This window comes from Hylobates moloch, unplaced genomic scaffold, assembly GCF_009828535.3.
Source record: "Hylobates moloch isolate HMO894 unplaced genomic scaffold, HMol_V3 SCAFFOLD_3, whole genome shotgun sequence".
Taxonomy (NCBI): Eukaryota; Metazoa; Chordata; class Mammalia; order Primates; family Hylobatidae; genus Hylobates; species Hylobates moloch.
In genome coordinates, this window is record NW_026652278.1 from 163,347,977 (window position 1) to 163,371,839 (window position 23,863).

At 34.6% G+C, this 23,863-nt stretch overlaps 1 protein-coding gene across 3 annotated transcripts in view; it reads right to left on the reverse strand.

Moving 5' to 3' along the window:
• GLRA3 (glycine receptor alpha 3) overlaps positions 1-23,863 on the reverse strand; it is a 175,264-nt gene that overhangs the window by 63,107 nt on the left and 88,294 nt on the right. For all 3 annotated transcript variants that reach the window (XM_032148941.2, XM_032148940.2, XM_058435839.1), the window contains 2 exons: positions 16,722-16,945; positions 4,130-4,212 (listed from right to left, as the gene is read on the reverse strand). In XM_032148941.2, coding sequence (XP_032004832.1) covers positions 4,130-4,212; positions 16,722-16,945 — 307 coding nt within the window. The remainder of the gene's footprint in view (positions 1-4,129; positions 4,213-16,721; positions 16,946-23,863) is intronic.

Here is a 23,863-nt window from a genome sequence, read left to right on the forward strand (position 1 = left end):
TTCATCCTGCTTTTGCTTATTATATTTAGAAGTTATATGGTTACATACTTATATTTACCTAATTATATATTGATTTTTTCTTTTAGAAAGAGTCTCACTCTGTCGCCCAGGCTGAGTGCAGTGGCGCCATCTTGGCTCACTGCAACCTCTGCCTCCCGGGTTCAAGCAATTATCCACCCAGTCCCTGAGTAGCTGGGACTACAGGCAAGTGCCACCACGCCTGGCTAATTTTTGTATTTTTAGTAGCGATGGGGTTTCACCATGTTGGCTAGGCTGGTCTCAAACACCTGACTTCAAGTGATCCACCAGCTTCGGCCTCCCAAAATGCTGGGATTAAAGGCGTGAGCCACTGTATATTGATTTTTTACCAGCATGCTACTCAAGTGTTTGTGCCTCATAATTTTTTTCTGCCATTAATTTTTTTCTGGTTAAAATTATTCTGGACTTTTTCAAGGTACATTTCTCAGATATACATTTTTTCATTTTTCTTTACCAAATTTTTTTTGTGTGGTATTCTTAGAAAGTGTCTAGTTGTCAACATATTGTTGGGTCTTAATATTTGTTAATATCTAGTTTGAGAATCTCTTATTTTCCTAAGTGAATTTAACCCTTTTATTCTATTTTTATTCTTTGATATTATCCTTAACTCATTTTTTTTTCTCATCAATTTCTAATGCAAGTCTTCTCTTACCCTGGATTTTCCTTGCATGAGCCTCTTTCCCAATAATTTCTTTTCCTCTAACTAGGAATTTTGTATCATCTATGGTTTCAATTATAAGTCGTAAATGTATACTTTTGAACGCATGGGATCATTGATAGTTTAGACAAAATAGTCCTTTCTAAGTTAGTTATTCATTGTTAATTTTGTTCTTCTCTTATTCACTTTCTCCTTTGTTTTAACAATACACCATTAAGATTTGCTTATCTTTAATTGAATTATTATATTGGTATAAATATAATTTATATCATTATATTTCAGGTAGCCTCCGAAATTCTTGAAAGCAGAGACTTTTTGCTTTATTTATTGTTATACCACCCAACATAATATGTGGAATGTATTAGGTATTTGATAAATATTTCTCAATTGATGCCTAAATGAAAGACTATTTCCCAGGCCACTTGGAACAGTCTTGACCATTGACATATATTTATTGAATTTTACTGAATTTAAGGAAGTTGTACCATTACAAGTGTTTGCTTTTAAATTATGTTTCCTTTTTGCCTGCTTCCCATGTCTTAATATTATTGAACATTTTCTTTTCTTCCTTTTTGCAGTCAGATTTCATTCAAAAGTGGACCCTGGGATTCTTACAGCTCTTGCTTTCCAGTAGGTTAAACTCTTTTTGCCTACTTTCCAGTGGGTTCCACTGATTTACAATCTTTTATCTTGTCATTTTAAACCACTATTTAAGGAGAAAAGAAAAAATAGATATAAATTTTTCTTAAAACATATATATACACACACATATATATGTAGATTTGTATGCATGCGTATATATACACACACACATATGCATATATACACAGAAATGTAGGCATTTCTTAATATATGTATATATTATATATTATATATATGTGTGTGTGTGTGTATATATACGTAATTGTCCTAAAAAAGTTTTAAGAAAAAAATGCCTTGAAGAACTTGACTTCAGAAGCTTCTACTTTGACTGACATTAGCATCTGCTACAGAAGTTTAATAAACAAAGTCTCTATGGTAAGCTAAATTTAAATTAATTCCTAATAAGAGTGCAGGAAGTGCTTAATGACAAATATTAAAGAACCCCTTGAACAACCCACTCATATTTCTTATAGAGGAATTAAGAAACAAAAGGGAAAGAAAAGAGGCTCTGTTTTCTCATGTTGAGAAATGTTCTGAGAAAGGCAGACACATGAGAGGTCTCACTATGTCAGCTTTTGTGTCCTGCAAAATAGCCCCAGTAAGCTTTCCTTATTCAAAACAGAAGCCCAGTGATCTAACCAACCCTCAGGCACTGTACTTTTTCTCATCTTTCTTTAATAACTAACATTCGTGGAATAAACAATTTCACTCACTGCTCCCACTTCCTCATCACTCACCTAAAAAAAAAAAAAACCTTTTTAGATTCCAGCTTTGACCATCATTATTCTAATCACATTTGTCTTTGTTAACAATAACAATTGCTTTTTTCAAGTACCTTACAAAGCTTTCTCTGCAGCATTTGATTTTGTTACGCAGAACTCCTTCACAGTCCTTTCTCTTTGGAGGTTGAATCGTGTTGATTTTAATTTGCCATCTTTGCCTTTGTCTGGATTTTTTTCCAACAACTTCTAAATGTAGGCATTTCTTAAGCGTCTGTTCTTGTTGTGTTTTATTTCCTCTCTACATTCGCCTCTTCAGCTATTTCATCTGATTCCTTGAACCACTCTGTATATGGCTTTTAATAGTTGATCTTCACTTTTCACTCTCTCTTTGGCTTTAGACCTAAATTTTCCAGACCTCAAACATATTAAGATGGATTTTATCAACTGTCCCATCAACATTTGTTTCTCATCCCCTGTTCCCTTTCTTCATCAATGCTTCTAATCTGATCCCATTTATCTAAGCTTTTTTGCTCTGACACACAGGCATTCAGTGACTTCACATCTACTGTGAATCAGCCTCTCCTGTTTCTACCTTCCACTTAATTGCTCTTCGTCCTACTTTCTGTTCTTTTTCTGGAAAATTATGAAAACTTCTTAAACAATCTTGGTTCATTTAACTAAAATAATCTTTAAGAGGTACAGCAAGGACCAAACAATTTTCTTGCCCCTTATATGTTGAACCATTTCTGACACCTATTGAATAACATCCATGCCCCGCCCCCGGGCTTAGTAATTAGGGTGCCATTTAGAGGGTCCTGCACATTTTTAAACTCTTTGCCCTAAATGTACTTAATTTTTCAACCAAGATATGCAATCAGCCCGTCCTCAAATTGCCCTTCTTCATTTTCAAAATCGGGTCTGCTGCTTCTCCCCACGTAGATTGATTGCTAAATAGCTCCCCAAATTTTATTTTATTTTATTTCATTTTATTTCCTCTCATTTACGTTAGTACTTTATCCGTATGTATGCTAATTATTTAAGACCTACTTATAAAAATAATCAATTTAAATTTTCTAAGGAGGAGTTATCAGAGAAATTGATATTTCCACTTCTTAAGAAAAACCAAACGGGAGAGGGAGGGGGATAGTCACGTTGCCCCACAAAGTTGGTCCGCCATCTAGTGACAACTCCATCACACTACAAGCCTTGTCTTTGACACCTGGAGTCTGAGAATGGGCCTTCAAATTTTCCTCAAGGAATGTGTCAAACAGTCCTTTTATTCCCCCTCGGATAACATGCTGTCATAAGATAAAATATTGCGTATTGCTTAATTTTTATATGAGATTAAACACTGTAAACAATTAATTTAAGGTTAATTATATAGATCAGAGAAAGGGTAGGATGTGAAATGTTCATCTGTGTTAACATTAATCAGTGAGGCATATGGGTCTACTTTGAAAGAAGAAATGTAGAGGAATACCTGAAAGCTTACATAAATCTGTGAGAAAGTGTGAGAAATTTTTTCTTCTGAGCTAACATACATAACATACCCAGCAGAGTGATATTAAAATAATAAACATTGGTTATCAGAAGCAGCATAGGTTTGGAGGCAGTTTGTCATTGTCACCTTTGTGAATTGGAGCCAAATACTCAATCATTCAATATGACCATTTTCACATTTGAAAACATAGGGATAACAATATCTTTGTTGTTAGTGTAAGAAAAAATATATATAGACACTTGGTTGATAAGAGGCTCCCAATAAATAAGTGATTGTTTTCAATGATTACCATCCTTTTCACTTCTGATGATGTGTATGGAAACGTATATCTAAATTTCAAGCTTTAAAAATCTGTTATTTCTAGATCCCCAATTTGTTTCTTTCTCATAGTGTAGAGTGAATGTGTTGACAGGTATCATTATTTTCAGTACCTGGTGAAAGGTTACATGCCTATTCAGTAAATATGTGACCAAAATGATTACTAAACAAATTATCCATATTAGGCATTAAAAGCTCGTATCTACTATACTGTAAAAGTATTTTAAAAAGTAAGTGGTTCATACTTACAGCTTTCCAGTTGCATTATACATATTTGTACATCCATGGGAAAATTCTTGAGATCCATTGGACAGGAAAGTGTTAATGTTAATCTGAAAGTCAAAGTAATTATTTTTAAAGGAAATTTATGACATTATATTAATATTCTATTGTACAGGAGAAACAATGTTGCTTTGGTGGTGACTAACTCAGATTTAAGTAAAAATTTCTCCAGCTTATGTATCCTACTTACTATAAAATAGCTATGCCCTTATATACAAATCTGGCTTTGGTGGGCTGGGGATTGGATAATTGCACATCTTAGGCTGGTGCAAAAGTAATCGTGGGTTTTGCCATTAAAAGTGCTGGCAAAACAGCAATTACTTTTGCACCAACCTAAATATAAGCATGCCATCATATTTCTATATCTACGTGTTTATTTATTCAATTGGGCTATGGATGTCTAGAAAACGTCTGTATTCCAAGACGCCATCCTCAAAAGAGAACTTCGAGAGTGGATCCTATAAAATTTATGCCAAACGTCAAAAGGTATCTTTCCTTGCAAATCACATACTATATTCAAGAGGCATTAGAGTTCTAAACGTGGAGAAGCAGGGCGGAGAGGAGCAATCATATGTAACATTCACTCATCATTCTAACGACTCTGACGTTGTCAGTGAACATTCAGCAGTGTATTTAGTAAAGTGAATCTGGAGGACTTGAAAAGTTCGGCCTCATGTTCCCTGGTGTGGGATAAGGGAATCATCAGGGTCAGGAAATAGCCCTCTAGAATATTCATGATCTGATTCTATGCTCATCAAACAAACTTCTGATTTGGCTTCACACAAAGGATAACCTAGATGCTGTATACCAGTATTCTGCTCATTGGAAAGGCTCTCCTCCAACTTCCAGAGAGAATTAGTATGTTTATATTCCAGAAAATTCATCACCTTTGAATAGTTTTTGCTGGAAAAGCATTCTACCCAGATTTCTTCAGGGTAGTTTTTGTAGTTCCTAGACCTGAGGAAGAGATGGTGAGATCCACTCGTTTATTCAAATGAAGTTCTTTTCTGAGAACTCTTTAGCAAGCCTCTTATATTGAGAATATTCCCATTGAAATTCAGTGTATTCATGAGCACCCTAGGTGGATTAGTTTACTTAAACTTCGTGACCCTAGGCAGATTAATTCAAATCCCCTATATCGCAGTTTTCTCATCTTTAAAATGAAGATAACAATAGTACATACTCGAGAGTTGCTATGAGCAGTACATGAGTTAACACACATAAGTGCTTAGACAAGTGCTTGAGCCATAGCAAACACTGAACAAACAGTGGTTATTAGTGATTATTAGTATATTCAACCACTCCTAGACTCCTTCATTTACTCATCCGCCAAACTCTATAGTGTGGGCACAAAGATGACTAAATTAAATTACATATTAAGAACTATTTAGCCAGGTGTGGTGCCTTATGCCTGTAATTCCAGCGCTTTGGGAGGCTAAGACGAGAGGTTCGCTTGAGCCCAGTAGTTTGTGATCATCTTGGGCAACATAAAAATACTCTGTCTCTACAAAAATATATATATATATATATTTTAAATTAGCCAGGTATGGCGTGTGCACCTGTAATCCTGGCTACTCAGGAAGCTGAGGCAAGAGCCCAGGAGGTTGAGGCTGCAGTGAGCTAGGATCACACTGCTGAACTCTAGCCTGGGTGACAGGGCAAGACCTTGTCTCTTAAAAAAAAAAAAAAAAGGAAGGAAGGGAGGAAAGAAAGAAGGAAAGGAAGGAAGGAAGGAAAAAGAAAGAAGAAAGGAATAAAAAAGAACTGTTTAAGCTTTAACAAAAAATAGTCCGCAGCTCTACTAAATATAACCACATTCTTCGAGCTGACATTTTTATGTAGACAATAGACATAAAGTTAGAATGATGTATATTCTACAGAGAGTATGCTTGGTGAGTTAGGTCCAATTAACATAATTTGGGACACATAAATGGACAGACAGTGAAGCTGCTGAATTTTTAAGAGTCTTAGGAGGATAAGCTGGTAATTCATTCGAGTCAGAGTCCATAACACACTAGAATAATTCATAGAGTTCAATATTCAAAAGGAATTTTTCTCCTGGCTCAGCTACGTTAAGTATGATTGTGTAAATTTACAAAGTTCTTTCTTAAAAAGGCAATTTTAAAATTAGGTAGACACAATGTTTTTTGCCTTGTGAAAGGGCTTATTAGAACTGTATGTACACATACATTTTTAATGTACACACATACATTTTCCAAACATCCAAGGCTCTCAGACAGTCAGTTTCAAATGTTGACTTGCAGAATTAATTCTGTGACCTTTTGTTTGGAAGTAAATAGCATTCTCAGAATCTTTTCCATGCTCTCACCATGCATGTGATGTCAAATTCATATCCTGGCTATTTTTCTGGCATAAAAAAAGAGACATTACATAATTCTAAAAAAATAGCACTTGAAAGGAATTATTTGGCAAAGAAAAACACAGTTTGTAGGACTTCTGTCATAAATCATATCCTGAAAAAATCTATTCGTTGACTTTTCTTTCTTTTTGTTTAAGGTACAATACAATTGCTCCTTTCACAGCATACTGAAAAATATGTGCCAACTTGGTGGGTTTGATACTGAATTTCTTTATCAAAACACTACATATAAATTAAAGACATGTCTTGACCACATCAAAAGAAAACTAAATCAAGAGGCAATTAATCACATTCTACTGTTTTGGAAATAAATGTTTACTTGTGTAAGAGGGACACTAAGTTCTCTTTCTGAGACAAGATACATAAACAGGATATGGCGTTTCTTCTTTTCCTTTAAGAAGTCTTGGGAAAGACTTTTAACATTAGTACTTAGTGAAACAGTAATGTTTAAAAAGCTGACAATAATTTGTGACAAACAATTGACCTCATTAAAATTCAATTATTGCCCATTTTTGAGTAAGCATTGTTTAATGTGTCTATCTCAACCACTAGTTGAATTAAAAAATGTTTGCTGACTCTATTATAGACTTTGTATATAAATGAGTATTTTTATTAGATCCTAATATTTCTCTATTTTGTGTCATAAAAACAATGGCCTCAATTAGCAATTTAATCAGTTTTAATCTATATTATCTGTAATATCGCATTAGATAACACATCTATTAGACAATGCTTACTGTGCAGTAGGCAGTATTTTAAACACTTGATGTATGTTAACTCATTTACTCCGTACTACAAAGTTACAAGAATAGGTAAATGATATTACCCTATTTTAGAGATGAGGAAACTTAGAGGTTAAGTAACTCACCTGACATTACACAGCAAAAATTGCTACAGCTGAATTTGCAGCCCTGGGGTTCTAGTTCTAGATTTCATGCTTTTAACCTTTAAGTATACTGCCTCTCAAAAGCATTGAAGCATTTTTTCATGAAAATGGGTTCTGTAATTAATAGGACATTTTAAATTATGTATTTCTTATAATACAAGAAATGATACATTGCATGCACATATCAGTTATTTATAGTGAAATTATAGTTATAGTGAAATTTAAAGTAAAATATGCATAAATAATTTTTATAAAAACCTACATAAATAATTCTTCCAAAAGAAATCAGAGAAATGTAGTTAAACTATAGGAAATATAAGGAATTTTCCCAGAGATTTGATATATTTGAATGATTTGGTATATCATTATGAATGATTTTCTAAGGGGTAAATCACTCTTAGGAGGGATTAGATTGCTGGAGCCCTAGAAGGGAGATTAGAATGAGCTTCTATAACCTGCTTCTGGAGTTTAATTGTCATCTGATCATAGAGACAATCATTAACAACCCATTACCAAAGCAATCTCAGTATTGTTGATGGTTTCTTTATGAAGCTATGGACCGCTTCAGAAAAACATACACAATTACATGTATGCCAAATTCTTCTTATGACATGTATTTTATAGCATTGTAAATTGATTACCCCTGAATAAACAGCGCTTAAAAAAGCAACTGTTGAAATAAGTTTGCTTTCCTATTTAAAAATTAATGGTTATCAATGTTAAAAATACATATTATCATACGAGTAAACTTTATTTTCACAAATTTCACAGAGTGATATTTAGCTTAAATAAAAATTAAAATTATATCATGATCTTTGTCAAGTTGCTGTGCCTAGCATCTTTAACATAAAATTTCTTCCCGTGATTTGATTTTTAATGCAAGAATGCCTCTGTACTATGAGTATAAAAGTTGGGTTTGTTAGTAATATTAGTAAAGTAAGAAAGTATATCATATTTAACTGCCTATGATGGGATTCCATTATTCTGTGGTAAAGATATTACCATCCTCTTTTTACAAGTGACAAAACTGAGGCCGAGACATGTTAATAACTTAAGAGTCCATGCAGTAGAGGTTTATGATTCTGGAAAAAAACAGAACGTGTACTTTTCTTAAAAGGTAAAAATAACAACTTTAGTGCCTATTGTATGTCTGGCACTATGCTGCGTGCTTTATTTAATGTATTTTAATACATTATTTCAGGCTCAAGGTAATTAGTATTGTCACTGCCACGTATCTAAGAAAAAATAAGCCTTAAATAAAGAGACTTAACCCAAATCACCCCTAGTCAATAGCAGAGTGTCGATCTGGGCTGGGAGATATATTTCTCCTTGATCCTCTTGTGCTCCTATACCTCCTCTAGCTTGTATACCGAGACTGCAAAGCTCTCATCATTCTTTTATCTGAGCCATTTTCCAGGGTTGTTTATGCAGCTGATAATTTTGAGAGACTAGAACATCTTTCAAAGAGAAGGCTTGCTTACAGCTTGCTATAAAAGTAGTGGATTCCCAAAGTCAGTGGTAGAGAGTTAAACGTACATGGAGTATCATAGCAGGGAAACAAACTCTTGTTTTTCCTTTATAAGAATTAATAGACAATTTCAAATATTTTAAAAATCAAGCATGATATTACAGCAACTTAAGTATATGAATGTGAGTGGTAGACAGATAGCTAAACAAAGGCTACCTCTCTGACAAGCCAGAACTGGGGGTAAGGATGGGCAGGGCAAAAGTACAACTGTTTTTTATATGTTTTATAGAACTGTGTGAACTTTTTTATTTATTTTTTTTTTTGAGATGGAGTCTTGCTCTGTCACCAGGGCTGGAATGCAGTGGTGTGATCTGCAACCTCCACCTCCCTGGTTCAAGCGATTCTCCTGCCTCAGCCTCCTGAGTAGCTGGGATTACAGGCATGCGCCACCACGCCTAGCTAACTTTTGTATTTTTAGCAGAGATGGGGTTTCACCATGTTGGCCAGGATGGTCTCCATCTCCTGACCTCGTGATCTTCCCGCCTCAGCTTCCCAAAGTGAGAACTGTGTGAACTTTTAAGTGACATTCATGAATTATATAAACATTTGTGGTTAAATTAATATTCAGTGTTTACATGTTATAAATATGTAATTCTTGTTCATGACTAAGCTTGGTAGTTTGTTATAGCTCTTGCATAACTTTTTGTTATATATAACATATATATACACACACATATATAAACACATAAATATAAGTAATAATTATGTTATACATTTCATAAACTTTTAAATATATTTAAGAATGAGGTACTAAAAACTATCTGGAGCTCAGTTAGTAGCAGATGGCTCATTGAGTAATGGTCTTAACTGTAGGATAGTAATACGGTGGCTCAGAGGTTCTCCAAATGCCAGAATGTGTAGATCTTTTCTCTTAGGCAAGTTAGTTTTCCAGATACATATATATCTATATATCTAAGACAGATATAAATGCCATATAACTAAGAGGAAAAAAAAATGTGTATATATGTGTGTGTGTATATATATACATATATATGTATATGAAAAAATATGTGTGTGTATATATGTGTGTGTATGTGTATTATATATGTATATATGCATATACATACATATATACATATGTATATATATACACATATAGATATATATGTATATATACACATATAGATATATATGTATATATACACATATATATGTATATATACACATGTGTATATATATGTGTATATATACAGATATGTATATATGGGTATATGTGTGTGTGTGTGTGTATATATATATATATATATATGAAACTAACTTGCCTAAGAGAAAAGATCTACAGATTCTGGCATTTGGAGAACCTCTGGACAGTCATATTACCTATACGTGTATCTATAGGTATAATTTATCTGTATATCTATCTATATTTATATCCATATCTATATCTACATCTATCATCTGTATTCTTGTCTACTGCTCAGTGGAAGAAGTTTAAGTCTGTCTCTCAGCATTTTAGGGCCAGCAAGGGGTCCTGTCATTCTTATTTTCTTGGTCTGATGCCTCATGACAGGTACCAGTTGTGCCTGGAACCCCTGTGCCTAAAGCTCTTGAAAGAGCCTCTCCAGCATTTTCTGTCCTCTTGCTTCCTGCTTAGTTCAAAAGGTAAAAAGGGCAGTCTCTAACCTGAGTGCATGGGAAGGAAATCAGGAAGAGAGGGTCCACTTTTCCTACAAAGCTTAAATAAATTATACTCCTTTTAGATCTCTTCTGGCTTCTACTTTCTGAAGTCCCAGGTGCCTTACATTTCTAAAAATTTGAAAATATTAATTATTCTCTTCCTTTTGAATTCCCCTACATTGACGTAGGTTTCCACTATCTCTGTCTAAGTCAGTTTTCACAAGTGCATTCATTTTTAAGTTTCCTAAATATGTTATCACTCATCTGTTGCTGTTTTTTCCCCATTACTTTCATTCTCCTGTGTGCTAACGACATTTTTATTCTTTATTCCGTTTATTTCCTTTTTTTAATGGGGTTTCAGAGGAAATACAGATAAATATGTAAGTTCAATTAGTCGTCTTTGCAAGGACCTGCTGCTTCTTTCTTTAAAAAAGCAGGAAAGCCAGATCTCTCATGAAACATAACAGATGCTCCATTTGTAAATTCAACAAGATTTTTTCTTTTTCTAGCACAATTTTTGTTAACAAAAGAAACTGAAGATATGAAGCATTTGAAGATTTCAAAGTCCTGTGAGATTTCCAAAAACAACTCAGAAAAAATAAATTTTTTGATTGTGCGAGCCAGGATATAGCAAACAAAAACTAGGAGCCGAGAGACCATCTGTTTCATTTGAATTCATACTGAAAGACAAAAGATGCATTTCTAAATTATTTCATACCTTTCTTCAAAATATTAGAAGAAATGTGAGCAATTCATAATGGATGATGTCATTTATAAGAGACGTAATTCCAGTTTTATTCCAATACTTTAAGACAGAAAATACTTGAGCATTTCCAGGGGACATAGTAGCAAGGTCTCATTAATTGTATTTAAATTATTTAGCTTTTCAATATAATAAATTTAGTATTCTTTAATATAATGCATTTGAATGGGCACAGTTAAGGGTTTTAGTACAACTATCATCTTGAAATCTTCTTAATAACAAGATCTATCCTATTTGACAAATTTTTAGGATGGACAGAATTAAGCTCTTTTGGCTTTATGACATATTGTTAGCAAGAAGCCCCTCACACAAAAAGTAGTCTAGCTTTTATATTCTATTTTGTTCAATGATCAGGGAAATACTAAAAGCTCAGCAGTGTGTTCTTTATGTTGACATTGTCCAACTCCAATAAGACTTAAAATAAACAAATAAATATTTATAATCATGTAAGATACGTTACATACAAACACACACAGCTACAATAAATAATCTAGACATTCTATCTTTGCAAAATGACTATTCCATGCTACCTGGTGATATATTTTTGTAACCTATGCAACCTCAAATCTCTCTGAAGTGAAACAGTACTTCAATATATAATTAAAAATAAAATGACACCTTTTACAAAAATAATTTTTAACTTAGCAGGAAGGAATGAAATTTATTTTATTTATACCCTGTCATGGGTCCCCTGATAACATTCATGAACCCATAGCACAGAAGAGTGAAGAATCATAACCTCATGTTAAGAGACTTTATAACTTAAAATATATGTATTTAATTCATAAGTGATACATAACTTGTTATGAAAAATTCAAACAATATAAAATTACATATAGCAAAATGTACAGTTCCCCTTTATTCCTGCCCAAATTCCACTGTTCCTATTCCTTTCTAAATTGTTTGGGGTTCATCTAAACTTCTATAGACTTACATATATGTATATTTTTACATACATAGTTATGCAGATATATATTTGTGTGTGTGTATATGTATATATATATGCCTTAAATAAAAATATACAAAACATTTTTCTTGAACTGAAATATATCATGTAGGCTTACACTCAGGTCTATCTCATGCAAGTTATTTCATAATATGGGGTTATCACTGTGTTCAGTCATGTTCTTATTAGTGAACATATATAGGCCCTTTTTTGTTGCTATTTCAGTGTTTCAGTGGGTCTCTTTGTAAAAGATATCTTATGTACACATACGTATGTAATTTAGATTCCTAGAAATAGAAATGCTGAATTGAAGGATAATGAACTTCATATTTTTATATATCTTGACAAATCATCTTCCCAGTTAACATCAAGTCATGTGACCACAGAAGGGATATTAGACAACTCGAGATCTTACTGGTCTTGTTAACTTCTGTCAAGGCATTTATAAAAAAAGTTTTCTCATTTGTTTCTTTCATTTTCCCCTTACATCTGTCTTATAATTTTTGCTTGAACTGTCAAATATAATTTAGGAAGCTCAAAATGAAAGGAAAGTCTATTGTATTCACTCATATTTTTGCTTCCTGTGTCCTTTTTTCCTTCTTGATATTCGTATGCTTCTTCTTTTATCATTTTCTTTTTTTTAGAAAGCTTCTTTGACCACACTTTCCAGGTAGATTTACTTGTGATTAATTCTCTATTTTCCTTTATCCAAGAAAGTTTTGATTTCCTCTTTATTCCGGAAGGATATCTTCCCTGGGTACAAGATTCTCAGATGAGAGTTCCTTCATTTCAGCACCTAAAAAAATATTTGTAGCTTCTTTCTGGCTTCAATGATGTCTAGAAAAATCTACTCTCATTCTAATTGTTTTTCCTGCCTAAGACATCATTATTTTCTGGATGCTTTCAGGATTTGTATTTAGTTTTCAGAAGTTTATGCATCATGTGTCTTCATATGGACATCTTTAGATTTATCCTGTTTGGGAACTCAACTTCTTGAATCTGCAGGCTCACGCCGTTTGCAAAATTTATTAACATTTCAGCCATTATTTTCTCTAGTTTTTTTTAGCTTCATACCCCTTCCCCCTTCTATCTGACACTCTGATGACATGAATGTTAGATCATTTGTTGTAATCTCACAGATCCCTGAGGCTCTTTCCCAGGCCCCACGGCCAATCTATTCATCTCTGTTGCTCAGATTGAGTAATTTTTGTTATTCTGTTTTATGGTTCACTGATTCTCTTTTCTATCTTCTCTATTTTTTTTTGTTCCACCCATACACTGAGTTTTCATTTTGATTATTGTGTTTTTACGTCTGAAATTTTGATTTGGTTTCACTTTGTAGCTTCTATTTCTTTGCGGAGGCTTTCTATTTTTCTCATTTGTTTCAAGCATATTTGTAATTGCTCACTGAAGCAAATTATCATGGCTTCTTTAAAGTCTTTGCCAGATATCTAACATTTTTGTCTTCTCTTTTGAGATAGGGACTTGCTTTGTTACCCAGGCTGGAGTGCGCTGGTGTGATCGGGGCTCACTGCAACCGCTGCCTCTTAGGCTCAAGAGTTCCTCCCACCTTAGTCTTCCTAGTCACTGGGAACACAGGTGAACACCATCTTGCCCAGCGAATTTTTGTATTTGTTTGTAGAGACAGGGTTTTATCATGTTGCCTGGGCTGGTCTCAAACTCCTGGGCTCAAGCGATCTGCCTGCCTTAGCCTCCCAAAGTGCTGAGATTACAGGGTATGAGCCAACACTCCTGGTCTCATCTTTGTCATTTGGATGTTGCCATCAGTTGATTGTCTTTTTCCAGAATTATTGAACATTTATGGTTCTTTGTAAGATTTCTGGTTCTTTGTATGATGAATGTTTCTTGGTTGAAGCCTAGACATATAAATATTATTTTATTAGACTCTGGCTTTTATTTAAACTTTTTTGGTTTTCTCTGACATTGCTCTGCTTAGGCAAGGGAAGGTGTTATCTTGTGTCTGTTTCCTAACCACTCTCTATACAGGCCTGTGAGGGGAGACGCTCTGCCTTATTGCTGGATGTCCCAGGTGTAAGCATGATGTCCACTGACACTACGGTGGGAGTGGCCTCATAACTGCTAGGTGACATTGAAAATATTGACTGTCCACTAAGTCTTCTCTAAAACCACCTCGGCAGAGAGGGAGGGTATGCCTTGTTTCTGCAGGGAAAGTGTGGAATTCCTGGCTTTCTATGTGGTCTTCCTGGCACTGTGAGGTATGAAGCTCACTATAGGATGGTGGGGCATGAAAATCCAGTTCATTATTTGTCGTTTCCTGACACCATCTTGAGTTAGGTGTGATGGTACCTCAATGCCACCTCGTAAGACTGGAAGTCTGGACTCTTCATTTGGGCTTTGCTGTCTTAAGTAGGACTGCATTTCTTCCTGTGGTGTTGGGCTGGAGTAAAGCAGTTGTCTAAAGCTTTTCTGTCTTGTTAGGCTTCCCCTTTCCTAACATCTAGAGAATGTTAGATTTGCTAGAGAAATTAGGCTTTTGTTGGGACTTTGATTTTTATCTGTACCCGCTGATGTTGCCATGTTGCCAGTTTCTTCATCTTCAAGTCTAGGATGTATGAAACAGAAGGAAAATTCTGGGAATTCACCTCCACGTCGTTCCTCAGGTTCCAAGGTACGTAGCCAGCCTGTGCTTATATCCACCACTGGGCATCTCCTTAAGTTTGTTCTATGTACTGTGTCCAGGTTTTTTAGTTGTACTTAGCAGGTAGAGTAGAAAAAAGTATGTCTGTTCCATCTTCCCAGAAGTGAGATTCTTACTATCTTTTGATATTTAGTGGTGGGGCGGGGTTGGGGGGTGGATTTTTGGTAATTTTCTTAAAAGGTGCAAAATTTTCTTGCATAGACCTGGAATTCACCATTAATTTATTCATCCATATGGGAATATAGGGCTTATTAGTGGTGGAACCTGAAATCTTCCTTTGTGTCATACGTAGCAGTTAATCACTCAAGATTATATTAGTACATATTAGTTGTTTCTCAGAATTCTGATGAAAGGGTCAATTCACAATAGAGTGATGTCACCCTGTCACTTTTAGAAATCAATAAATGTATGGAAAAGAAATCTGTTCACATGAAACAGGTAAATGTGAAAAGCAGGCGTAATATATTGGGATGCAGAGATGAAGAGCAGACATGGGGTCAAGCATTATTTATAAAACCACTTTGCAGAAAAAAACATTTTCAAAATCACTAAGCTATTAAGATTACATTTTAGAATCCTACCATTTTATCCCTGATATTGGGCATATATGAACTCCAAATCAAATACCCCCATTCCTGATGAGAAGGAAAGTTTACAAAAGAGAAGATAAGAGAGAGATAGAGTGAATTAATTTTAAGCCTAAGACCTCAATATTAAGCCTACCTTGATACCTTTTAAAACATGATACTGGTGATAAAAGTATTTAAATATTTGGCTCTTGCTAGAAGTATAACATATTCTCCCTCTTCTAAGAAACATGACATGAATTCTGTTCTTATGTCCTGTTCTTCACAATTAACCTAAATTAGAAAAACAATTATGGAAAATTTTTAAATAATCACTTCATTTTAGAAGATTTTTTCAGATGTGACAAAGATCATCAAGCATATCATGTAAGTAGCTATTTACTGACTCTACATTTGTTTCATATTTAATGAACTGCCAAAGTTAAGTGAATCCTAGAGTTCAACTGTCAAAAATTTTTTATTAGTGTTTATTGTTTGGTATTAATTATTATTCAATATGGGTTTTTTTAATGCTATACACTTTTCTGATAAGTCAATAATGAAGAACATAAATGTAAATAAGATCTTTTCCAGGGATCGTGATTAAGGTTTTGTCATCCATGTTCACATAATACAGTGATTTTTTTTCTTCCCTGCCTTGTTCAAAGTTTATCAACAAATCATCTCTTTGCAGCACGTTAGAAAGAATGAAACTTGAACAGTTAGGGCAAAAATGCAAAAGAATGACCAGAGAAGCTCAAGGATGTTTTAAAAAACAACACATATACCCGAAAAATAATCTATGTAAAATGTATCTCAGATGAGAAACCTAAACATTTCTTAACCTATAAATATTTAAAGAAGACACAGATACATAAAAGTATTATCACAATGTATGATTCAGCTGCCTTTCACTTAGCCTTTAAGATTCCTGACAACCTGGCTGATGTTAAGAATCACCAGGGCCATTTGTTTAAAAAGTGGATTTCCAAGAATTACTTATATAGTTCCTGAATCTGGAACTTGGATCTGTTATTATTGATCAGACATATTTGGGAAACAATCTATTAGAGGAACTGACATGTAACAATGATAGCACTTTTTCAAAAATTTCAAAACTCTCACCAAACAAACCAACAAGACACCATGATATTCTATTTCACTGAAATCGGCAACTTAAGTCCGCGACTCACCTTATTGAATAAAGAACATTTCCATTTTTGAAAATTCTTAGCAATTTGTTGTCTGTAGTGACTTCATGAAAGTTGGCACCCTTTTCATTGGCGAAGAACAAATCGGGTTTCCAAATGGAGTCCAACATGGAGGGGTCGAGGTCTAAAGAGTCATCAGGATATTCACTGTACGCAAGGCGGGGATCATTCCATTTCTGACGAAGAAAGATATTCACTCTGTAATCCTATGATAAAAGAACGAAAGAAAGAAAAAAATACCCTGCTTTAAAAAGTTTAGAATCCATAGTGTCAGTGTGGTGCCAAGGCAGGCTCATCAACTGTAGAAAATGTACCCGTCTTGGGGATGGGTTGTATAGTTAATGGAGGAGGCTATACAAGTGTTGGGACAGAGGGAGGATGGAAATCTCTGTACCTTCTTCTCAATTTTGCTGTAAACCTAAAACTCTTCTAAAAAATAAAGTCTTATAAAAAAGAGTTTTGGATCTTATGTACTGTTCTTTGGGTTTTTCTGAATTATAACAGGAACCAATGCCATCCTCGGGTACTCCCATCCCCCAGGATCCTCACTGATTACCACCTAAAAGAGTCATCCTAGTTTTGAGGTTTTGGCCATGTCTTCAGTGACCTATATGCCTCCAAAGAAAAGACCACAATTTATCATGTTTAAAACTTGCTCTTCCATTCAAATTTTACTTTCCTGCTTTGTCAGAATAAAATGCTGGAATGCTGTTAGACACTTAGAGAAAGATATTTTCATCTTTGCATTTATTTTTAGAATAATTTATTTTAGTAGATATCCAGTAACATCCAGAATATATTTAGTGAACTTTTCTTAAAAGCTCTCTGCGTTACAAAAATGACCATATACGCTTTTTCACAATGAAAGCTCATTTTCTCATGTTTAAGATAGCATGTAAGTTCTACGAAATAAGGAATTTGAGAAAAATAAAAGCTAATTTTATAATAATCAAAGAATAATAAAGGATGATTATTGTCAATAATACTTCAAGAAAGTTTGGCTAAAGAGATTTCCCAATTAGATCTTTCATAGTTAATTTTAAAAGGAGTCAATGATTTCAACTAAATTCTTGCTCACAATTTTGGACTAATGCATAGAATGACAAATGTTGACAGCTGAGTATATGTGTAGTGTTTGTATATACACAGTATATGAAAATAAGTACCACATATGTCTTTATACATTTTTCTAGATTTTTGAAATGAGCCAATAAATTAAATATAGACCTCATTGTAAGCATGATTAAAGCAAACATTATGAGACCACTTCATTTGCATGCAAAATAGCCAAGGCTGAAGACACTCACAAGAACTGAAAACCAGTTTTCATCTATTTTTCTATTTCTTGAATACCAAATTATGCGACATCAGAATATAGTAACCAGCCAATCACAACGGATGCTTTAATAATATCAGAGCAGGTAGATTGCTTATGTTATTGGTAGGTCAAAGTCAGAGTTTGTACTGAATGTTACAAATCTGTACATCCTCTTGATCAATATTTGTGCCCTGAGACTATCTTCTAACTGCAACTAAGGTTACATACCAGAAAATATTTTTTCTGCTTGCTAGCTGCCCCATGTATCTTCCAAAGTGACAATGGAGCGGAGTTCACTTCAGCTTTTTGACAGAAAGCTCACGATATTGTGGAAATCTCACTTGCCACAAGGATCTACAGAACCTGTAAATGGGGATATGTGAACAAGCTTCTACCAGCCTAGAACAGGTCATCTTCTCTTAGCCTGTAGTCCAGGGCACCAGGAAGCACAGCTCCGTGGTTGGTGGCCAGTTCTTGTTTCCTTCGCCATTCTCCAGTGTGTGCCCTCAATACCACCACAGGAATCAATGATTGACCAAATCAGTCTCTCTCTGCTTTATAGGCAGGAGAAGACTGAACAAGGTCAAGTTATAATCATACCTGCCAGGAAAGATAACTGACTAGTAAAGAATGTACATTTGTACTGATTTATAAGATACATAATCAAGTTGTTTGAAGCATTTTTTGCTGTGACATTTCTTGATTTAGAACTCTCTGCAGCTGTTCACCACACTTAGGCTAAAATAAAAGTACTCTTTAAGTTGCAGTATGTGTAATAAAATTTGGTAGAATCTCTTTATCCTTATGTTATTAGTACTAGTGATAAACTTTACAGATACATTTTCATTTCTTCCGGGAACACTTTTTGCTCCAAATGTGCACTAGAAAAGATGTTAAGTATCTTTCAGTTTCTGTTTCTAAGTAAATACAAGGAAAAAGCAACAGTCACCTGTCACCAAGGCCAAATGTTATCATATACCCATTGTAATGCTCTTTCTGAAATATCTCTGCCTCTTAATACATTTAGTTTAGGGAAGTAAGAACCATATGAGGCCACTGGATGACAATAATCCTGTCATTCATGACAGCATGGAAAATATGATTTTGTGATCTATTGTACTGCATGGTAAGTACAGTTAATAATAATGTATTGTATATTTCAAAATCGCTAAAAGAATGAATTTTTGACATTCTCACTCCTAAACTATATTAAGTTAGTGAGATGATGAATATGTTAATTAGCTTGATTAAATCTTTCTATGCTTTGGTTCAGGGCCAGGGTTCAAAGCAAAACAAAAATAACGATGTCCTGAAAACCTTAGAAACTAAGATTTTACTACTCCTTACAGTTTTGGTTTTGCTTTGTCTGCAAATGAACATTGAGATGGAAAGCTATTAAATAACCAAATTCAGCATTTCAAAAATGGTTTTTTAAGGCTGATTCTTCATAGTCACAGTATCCCATTATACCCAGCAACCAATTATATTAATTATTTTTGAATTTTGGCCATTTGTGAAAATGTGTAAAGAAAGGGGCAAGTAAACTGACAGTCAAAATAGTACCACCCTAAGAGAAGTCCTAATAACTAGACTTGAAATAACTTGCCTGTAATAAAATTCCCTGGAGTGAAGAAGAAAAGGGCCTTGTACAACACATTTTGTATATGGCAAAAGGTTAAATTACATCTCAACATGATGCTACTCAAGAAGGCAACTTGGAGTGAATTAAAAGTTCAAATATGATGGATAAAATTTTTTAAAAGAAAATTTAGCAGAGTATGTGGACTTAAGGTAGGGCAAATTATTTAAAAAGCACAATAATATTGATCATAAAATAAAGGTTAATAAATTCTATGATGTCAGAACTAAGAAATTCTGTTCATCCAAAGGTCACTTAAGGATAATGAAAACACAAATTATACTGCAAGAAGGTATTTGCCACATATACAACTGACAGTTGATTATTAACATGCTTTAAAATATTTCATACTAATAATTGAGAAAAAGAGAAACAACTGAGTAGAAAGATGGCCGAAACAATCACAACATTTTACAAGGCAGGCATTGCAAATACTTGATAAGTATCTGAAAAAATGTTCAACCACATTAGTAAACAAAGAAGTGCAAATTAAGATATTAATGAGATACCATTTTATATTTACTGGGCTGTTAAAAATTAGACTTTTGATGATATCATAATTTGTCAAAAATACAGGGAAAAATAATCCTTTATACATTGCCACAAAAAGTATTAAAAGATGGAAAAAACTGGCCAGGTGCAGTGGCTCACGCCTTTAATCCCAGCACTTCGGGAGGCCGAGGTGGGTGGATCACGAGGTCAAGAGATAGAGACCATCCTGGCCAACATGGTGAAACCTCATCTCTACTAAAAATACAAAAATTAGCTGGGCGTGGTGGCATATGCCTGTAGTCCCAGCTACTTGGGAGGCTGAAGCAGGAGAGTTGCTTGAACCCAGGAGGTAGAGGTTGCAGTGAGCCAAGATCATGCCTCTGCACTCCAGCCTGGTGACAGAGCGAGACTCCAACTCAAAAATAAAAAAAAAAAAATGGAAAAATTAACATTGCGACATAAATTTGATATATGCATACTCAGGATACAAACATTTTAGTTCAAAATACAAAACTTAAATCCTCGTGCTTGCGCAACAGAAGACATATACAAAAGTATTTATAGCAACACTGTTAGCTCTAATGAAAAACCAAGCCAAACCAAACCAAAACCTGGAACCAATTCAAATATCCATTGGCAGAAAAATGCGTAATAAACTGTGCCATGTCAATAAAATCAAATATCTAGTAGTGAAAATAAATTACCACTATTTCCAATGATGAGGATGAATCTTATAAATGTAAAACAGTAAAAAGAAAAAAAGCAAATGCTGGGGATATAATGTATGGCACCATTTTTGTAAAATTCAAAACCAAGCAATTTCTCTCTCTCTCTCTATATATATATGTATATATATATATACATATATATATCATTATGTGTATGTATGTGCGTATGTATGTGTGTGTATATACACAGACATTCATCAATATAGAATTATAACTACCAACTTTATGATAGTGATTACCTAGGGAAATCCTGGGGAATGAGGTAGTGAATTACACAGATATCTTTAATATTGGTAATGTTTTAGCTCTAAGTCTAGGTAAAGGATTCAATAGTGTTTATGTTATTAAATTATACTTCATCACATATATATTATGTATGTAATTATATACCAAAATAAATCTTGTTATCATAAGAATTCTTATAGCTGAAAGAAGAGGAAGGGAGTTAGTGCCAAAATGAGGTGATGTGAAACTGATTGGGTCTCTGCTGGAGGAAAAGGGCCAAGGAAGAGCCAAAGAATGTGGGCAGCCTCTAGAAGCTGTAAAAGCAAAGGAATGGATTTTCTACTAGAGCCTCCAGAAAGAACACTGCCCTGTAGACACCTTGAATTTTGTCTGGCAAAACACACTGGACCTCTGACCTCGAGAAGTGTAAGGTAATACATTTGTGTTGTTTAAGCCACTTGCAGTATAAATATTTTTAAAGTTTTCTGTATGTTGTGTTTTTTTGACATCTTAAAAAACCCTTCTGGCTGTGGAGAGACTACCTCTCCCAGTGCCAGTCAAATTTCAGAGACAGCAAAGGGCCCGGCCTGGAGCATGTCTTGAGTAAACAAACTAATAACCTCAGAACCTTCCCTCCTCTATCAGCCAGTGCACCTGGAAGACAGTGTTTCTGTGCCTTAGTCATCTCAGGGCTAGGTACCAGGCAACTAGAAACCATCTCTATAGCCCAAAGCCTGGCAAAATTATTCAAACTAGGCAACCCTGAATAAACAGTTCACCTTGCCCTGCCTGCCTTTGCAGAAGAAACTCCAATAAAGGCTGTGGCTTAAACTTTCATGCTCCTACCTTCTGCTTGCTGACCACCATGATGTCTTTCCCACATGGCCCTGCATTGGGATGCTGCGCCTCTTGTCTCTAGGACCTGTGAGTATAATAAACTGTGTTTTTTCCTGAGTCTCCCTGTTTCTTCTGTGGCCACACCTGACTGACCATCTCATAAAAGAATAGAAACACCACTCAATTTGTGGCAATGTGTTACAGTAGCAATAGGAAACTCTTATATCTTTTTGAACTGATTTGAATACAATATTATTATCAGTTTTTGACGACATCTCTAAAACAACAGATTTTTTTTTTTGGCCAGTAATTGGAGAGGGTAGAACACTTAAGGCAAATATCACTGGATTCATAGCCAGATGGAAAAAATAATCCAGAATTCTTTCTGTTTTAAAAAATCCTAATCAGAGATATTGGCAAATTTCAACATGATCAGAAAATAACTCACCTTTGTCAAATAAACAAGAATGAAGTTCAAACTCCCTACCAATGTCTCACTGGTTTAGCTGTATAAGCTTTTACAGTTCTGAAGTCCTGTACAATATAGGTTCCCATGCGTCAGGAAGCACAGAATACCGACATCCAATGGTGCAATAATTGCTTCTAACATCATCTCTATAATATCCCCCATGTTGCCTATACCATCTGCTATATGAACCCCGCCACAGGGAGGGTGATCGTCTGGGGCCACTGATTCTGCAGTAATGGCCCATTGGGAAAGTGCCTTTCAATTCTCTGTTACTAAAGCAACAGGGAAGAAAGTCATTTTATAAGAACTATTTAGAGGCTTAAAAGGTTATCTTAAATCTCCCTCTGACTTCTCCATTATCCATATGTACAATTATTCTCTCAGAAAAAAGAAGATTTTAAAATTCCAAAATTTTTTTAAAAAGCAATCTAATTGTGTACCAATTTTGGAAACATGCAATTAAGAGGGATTGATTAGAACATAAAATGTGCTGGATCAATTAAATAACACTCTTCATATCTCATTTAGTAACCTATGGGTAAATATAGGATTGAAAATTAAAATACTAGCAAAAACAATACAAAGCCGTATTCCATTAAGAATATTACCCATTCTGTACACTCGAATGCAATAATTTCTGGAGAGGTAAACTTAGTTGATGGGAATACTCTTTCAGAAGTTGAAAGAAACTGATTTCAATTAATATAGTCCATTCCGCTTGTGGGTGCCTCGATTTAGGTGTAAACATCTACAAAGGGCCAGTACTCCTAGTAGCTACTTGCTGTCAATGAAAAATAGCAATTTTTGTTGCTCTTGGATTGCAAGGTAACAAATTAATCTCCGGCTAAGGTGCTGCACAGCTGTGCTCCACAAGCCCCATTCATCCACCAGCCCCTTCTGTCTCTGATGCTCACTTAATATTTCTACTCAATTCTCCTTTGTCTGCTAATTGTATGACTAATTTTCAGCCCTAAAAGAATAGGCTAGATAACCAGGTGGACTGCACTCTGTCCTTCACAGCAAGTTGTGTCAACAAGCCTGTGGGTAGGAGAAAAAAATGGCAGAAGTTTCTACATCATTTTTCTGCCCACTTCTCAGCTCCTAAACTCCAGTTCACTCCATTTTGCGTTATACCCACTAGGAAGAGGAAGCTCATCTATTTCTCCTGGTTTAGACAACATGGACATGGAAGTCCACTAATACTTTTGTTCATGACCTGAAATTTGCATCACAAATCCACTCATTCCAACAGAATATTCTCTCTGGATTGCTTTTATTGCTGCTTCATGTTAATTACACAATTTGCATGTTAAAATAAACATACTCATTTACATATAAGCATTATTTTGCATTTTGTATATTTATTTATTTTATTTATTTATTTATTTTTCGAGATGGAGCATGGCTGTGTCTCCC